The sequence below is a fragment of the Oryzias melastigma genome, linkage group LG14 (genome assembly GCF_002922805.2).
Source record: "Oryzias melastigma strain HK-1 linkage group LG14, ASM292280v2, whole genome shotgun sequence".
NCBI classification, from domain to species: domain Eukaryota; kingdom Metazoa; phylum Chordata; class Actinopteri; order Beloniformes; family Adrianichthyidae; genus Oryzias; species Oryzias melastigma.
In genome coordinates this window covers 15,651,131-15,656,712 of record NC_050525.1, presented here as the reverse complement: position 1 = coordinate 15,656,712, position 5,582 = coordinate 15,651,131, and the positions used below count along the sequence as shown (strand labels likewise).

General features: G+C 35.5%; 1 protein-coding gene across 1 annotated transcript; it reads left to right on the top strand.

Moving 5' to 3' along the window:
* The first annotated feature begins 536 nt into the window (after nucleotides 1-536).
* Nucleotides 537-5,538, top strand: LOC112142985 (erythrocyte band 7 integral membrane protein). The gene is made up of 7 exons (XM_024266703.2): nucleotides 537-648; nucleotides 1,630-1,733; nucleotides 1,810-1,882; nucleotides 1,986-2,068; nucleotides 2,166-2,369; nucleotides 4,010-4,144; nucleotides 4,237-5,538. Exons 1-7 carry the CDS (start codon nucleotides 585-587, stop codon nucleotides 4,423-4,425), a joined length of 852 nt encoding a protein of 283 aa, XP_024122471.1. The 5' UTR covers nucleotides 537-584; the 3' UTR covers nucleotides 4,426-5,538.
* The last annotated feature ends 44 nt before the right edge of the window (nucleotides 5,539-5,582 follow it).

Here is a 5,582-nt window from a genome sequence, read left to right as displayed (position 1 = left end):
CAAAATTAAGACAATGAAATATATGTTTGCTTATGAATAATTAATTAAATATACCCTAATCTTTGGAAGATTTAATATCGATACAAGTATCGCTGAATGGTGTATCGCGATATTTTATCGTATCGATTTTTTCTTACGCCCCTAGTTTCTACATTTGGAGAGCTAGAAGTGTTTGTAAGACATTCTCTTTAGCAAATGAGTTTAATGTGCTGAGGCCACATACAGGACATGCAGATTAATTATCGTTTATAGTACAAATAAAAAAATGGAAATATGCATGATATTTCTCTGGTGTTTTTATGTACTGACAGGAAACAAATTTTCCTTCCAGTACACAATCTAAATTCTCCCCATTGCTAAGTCACAAGGCATAATTTTCACAAGATCTATATACACGTTTACAACCTCAATGATTGTTCATCTGCAATTACTTAGTTGAAGATCAACTCAGAGGTCAAAGCCCCACCTTTGCCTTGAGTCATATTATATGGCAGGTCTGCAGCTTTAAAAGGCTGGATACTTCCTCTCATCGAGCACACTTTGATAAACTCTCAGCGAGGAACATTACCAGCTCAAAGCGGCAAATGGAAATGGAGAACCAGATGGAAAGCCAGAGGAGAAGACAAGATGGAAAAGATGTTCTGATTTGTAAGTTCATTATCAGAAAAATTGCTGTCTTTGAGAGCAAAATGAACCAAAAAAAACAGCTTAAACCCATAAGAACCCATGGTGACATCATCTGTGGTCAAATCCACAGTTTTATTTTTAGGCAAAATGGGTCTTTATGGGTCGATGAGGATTTTAACGAGAATTACTTCCTTTTATGTTGAAATTAAAAGGAATTAAAACAACGAAATACTTGTAACATTCAAAGTATTTTTAAGTTTTAATTTAATAAGAACAAAAAACTCATGTATAGATAAGAGTACAGCTAAGAAAGGTTCATAGTGCACATCCTAAGTGCATCGTCATAGAGACAGAAATCATGTCACAGAGATAAACAGTGCTTAGAACAATGAAATCCTGTCAGTGAGGGTACCTTCGGTTATATAATAGCTGTATATGCATGTAAATGAAAGATTGATGTGTAAAAATGCCTTTTTTTACATTCAGATGCTGAACAGAGTAACATGACAACAACACCTTACAAACAAAACAGCATCTTATACCATCTGCAATCCAAAGAAAACAGGAAGTGTCTGTAAAGGGATGAATCTGGAACGACTCATCCTTTTACAGACACTTCCTGTTTTGTTTTGTTTTTTACTGCTGTTTGACTTAAAAATTAAGCAGATTAGTGGATTTATTTCATTTGTCTAAGTAGATGAAAGGGAAAGAAAAAAAATGACCACAACAAATCATATGGAAGCTTTACTTTCAAATTTTCATCATGTTACTGCAAAATTCCCTTCTCCTAAAAGTGTGATAGTATATTTCGTTCAATATTAGATGCAAATTTTATGATTAGAAACTATGAAATGTTGATACTCTCCAGTTTTTATGAGTTCTCAATCATGGTAAACAGGTGAACATTTTACTATTTTTTCCATTTAAATGGCAGATTATTTGTATCAAACTGCAAACACTGCATTATAACATCCCTTCACATTTCACTTTTTTTCCCTGTAGCTGAAGGGACAGGGTCTTTGGGATGTGTTGGATGGTTTATCGTCTTCCTCTCTGGACTCTTCATGTTTCTTCTTTTTCCCTTCACAATCTGGTTCTGTTTCAAGGTAAGTGCACAAGTTTCCACTCTCTAATGCAAAAATGAGCATGTGGGCTAAGGTTGTGTTGTTTGTGCTCTTCCAGACCGTTCAGGAGTACGAGCGCGCTGTCATCTTCAGGCTGGGTCGCATTACAGACAGGAAACCCAAAGGACCAGGTGAGAGTTTTAGCTAAACCTTGGAAAAAAAATATTTTCTGTTTTAAAACACTATTATTTTTATTAATTAATATCTGCTTTCCCTTTTTTTTTTTTTTTTTAGGAATCTTCTTTATCCTGCCATGCACTGACTCCCTGGTTAAAGTGGATCTACGAACCGTTTCATTTGACATTCCACCTCAAGAGGTCAGTGGTACTTGCACACTGTGGTACACTTCTCAAGAAATGCAGCATTTCAATCTACAAGAATCTTCAAACTTAAACTGGTTTTAATTTTCTCCAGATTCTAACCAAAGATTCTGTCACCGTGAGTGTGGATGGTGTGGTGTACTTCCGGGTCAGTGACCCCATCGCTTCGGTGGCCAACGTGTCTAATGCCGACTTTTCCACCCGACTGCTGGCTCAAACCACCCTCAGAAACGTCCTGGGTACCAAGAACCTCGCTGAGCTCTTGTCGGATCGGGAAGGCATTGCTCACAGCATGCAGGTAAAACAATCTATAAAATCTGCAAAAGTTTGGGTTGTAAAAGATACTAATAATTATCAGAAAATCAATCAAGCACTAGGAGTATCACAGATATTAAAAATATGCTGGTAAAAAGATATAAAATTATAAGTAAATAATCAGTGTCTAGCATACTTTGTCACTTTCTCTTCCGGTTGTGCTCTCTACTGTCTTTTATGTGGAAGTAAGGCAAGCAAATAGACGTCCAACCGTAAACTGGCTTGTACCAACCTGTTTCAATTATAATTAGCTGACACAGCAAGGGATGTGTGTTGTGTGAACTAAACAAATTTTCATCTTTACTTTCACAGCATTTCAAACAATACTTGGATATTATATGCTTTTTTTAACAACAAGAACAAAATAAATAAAAGTTATATAGTAAAAGTTATTTAATAAATGTACATTGCATATTAATGAACATTTAAAATCAGATGTAAATATGCCAGATTTTAGCAACAAGCTAATTTCCATCCACAGTCACCAAGCAGGTTGATTTTATGGAATAAATTAAAAATAATAGCAATAATAAAAATAAACTACACACAAGAATAAATAAAGCAGACTATACATATATAAAAGACATTTTGTTTGCCTAAAATAAAAAGTGCCAGTACAAAGAAATATGAGTTTCTCTATTAAAAGGCATTTATTTTTATTTATGGTTTTAAATGAATAGTCAATATCTAGATTGTATCCATTTAGGCAAAAGAACTGGATGGTCAATAGTATATGGATACCAAAGCATCCAAATATAGACACTTGTACATCACCAATTTTGATGTAAAATATTAAAATAGCAGTTACTAATTAATACATAAGAAAATAAATGTTCATGTCATTTGTGGAAATTCTTGGTTATGAGTTGAGTTACTCCGGTGTTGCTCCATCAGGCATATGACCAGAGGAGCCAGGAGTTTTGCTGGTTACTCTTAGCAACAGCATTACTTAAAGGGTAACCAAACAGGGAAGCTGAGGGCTGACGACTCCACCCACAATCAAAATGTGAAAATCCAGTCAGAGGGGTGGAGCTGCAGATCATAACGTGGGACTCAAATGGTTTGACTAATCACAAAATTCAAATGTAATACCTCGATTCACCCTGTAGGGGACAGCATACATAGACGGGTTTGTACTAGATTTTCAAGAATTGAACAAGTTTATTTCAATTTGGCAATGACCAACAGACAGCTCTTTTAAAGCCCCATTTATAGAGATCAACAGACAAAAAAAAAGTTGATTTAGGGTTCGGTTACCCTTTAAGTGATTTTACCAAAGAAGGATTTTGTATTTTTAACCTTGCACATTTAAGTTTTTACCTGGTGACATTTGTTTTTAGAATAACAAATAAGATTCTAGAGGAAAAAAAAACAATAAAGAAAATACCAGTAATAGCTGTTAGTATTGAATATTTTATGCACAAAGTAATCGGTATTGTATTGAATCTCAGAAGTGCTGTATCACCCATCACAAATAGTAGCAACGTAAGTTGGCTCTTCTATGTATCAACCTGTAGACCATGTGTTGAGTTGCGTTTTATACCAAAAAATGATGGACACTGCTAGTCAAGTCTGTCACGTATGCTACAGGGGTGAAAAAAATCTTTTTCTGACCTTTTTCAGTCCAATCTGGATGAAGCCACAGACAACTGGGGAATTAAGGTGGAACGAGTGGAGATCAAAGATGTCAAGCTTCCATTTCAACTGCAAAGAGCCATGGCTGCAGAAGCAGAGGCAGCACGAGAGGCCAGAGCAAAGGTCTGTTTGTACAACACATAATGGTTCTAACATCCGTTACAGTAACAAATCATGGCTTTTCATTGACTTCATGGCTCCTACTCTCCTCACAGGTGATTGCAGCAGAGGGTGAGATGAACGCATCCCGCGCCCTAAAGGAGGCGTCCCTCGTCATTGCAGAGTCTCCATCAGCTCTGCAGCTTCGTTACTTGCAGACTCTCAACACCATTGCAGCAGAGAAGAACTCCACCATTATCTTCCCATTGCCCATGGATGTCATATCTCACTTTATGCGGAAGTGAAGTTGCAAAGCCCAAAGTCTTCTTAATGAGATCTAATCATTGTACATTTTATGTCTACATAAAAAGTTTCTTAATTGTATTAAAATGGGTTGAACTTTTATTACTGAGACAAATCTAAAATGCGTCATGTTATATTTAATTGTCCCCTTTTTATTATCTTGGTTAAATAATTTGGTTGAATTCTTCCTTTTTAGACTTAATAAATAATTTTGAAATATTGCAACTACAACACTTCTGTTACGTCTTTAAACTTGAATCCAACTGCTCTCTGAAAATACACATTTTTTGTCAACTCAATGGTTTTTGTCTCAAATGTGAACAGAAAAAGCAAAGAAAAACCTATGAAAATTAAAAAAATACAGATACATGTTTCTACTAAAAAAATATTGTAAATGTTTAAATAAGTGTCAAATAAACCAATGTATAATACTGAAGATGATTGTTGTGAAATCTGGCTACACAGTACTTTGATATCTGTGACATTTAGGAAGTAAAATAGAAGGTATATAGTCTCATGCCCCCTACTGAGGACCGTCAGAAGTTGCAGACACATCTCAGTCGAGTCAAAGAAGAGGGGTTGAAGTTTAAATGTTCATTCCAAAAAACTGCATGTAATACAGTCTGAGCCATTAATGAAGATCTACTATTTCATACAAATGTTTATACCTTCAATTTTATATTTGTGGAGAAATGTTGTACTTTTTTAACTTAGTAAGTAATATTGTTTTATTTCCGTGTCTGAAGTAAAACATTGACAAAAAATAAATAAATCATATAAGTGGGAACAAGGAAGTGGAAGGTGCTTTACTGTTTTAGGAGAATTGTGGGTGTGTGAAGCAGGGGGTGCAATACCATCAGAAAAAACATTAGAGGGCACTAGTGAGGAAATCTCTTACACAAAGATGAAAAAACATGTACTCTGTGCCAGTGATAAAATTACACACCATTTTAAACTATTCTAAAGAAATGTCTTTATGGGGACTAAAAACCTGGTCCCCACTATGAAACTTGTCCTCATACCATGACTGTTTAAAAGGATCGCTGTCCCCACAATGTGACAAATACGCACTTGCACACACATACCCTTGAGTAACAGAATTCTTGAGGCCTTGCAAGTCAAGAAACGAGACATTGAAATTAACCTGGAGCTGGAGTTA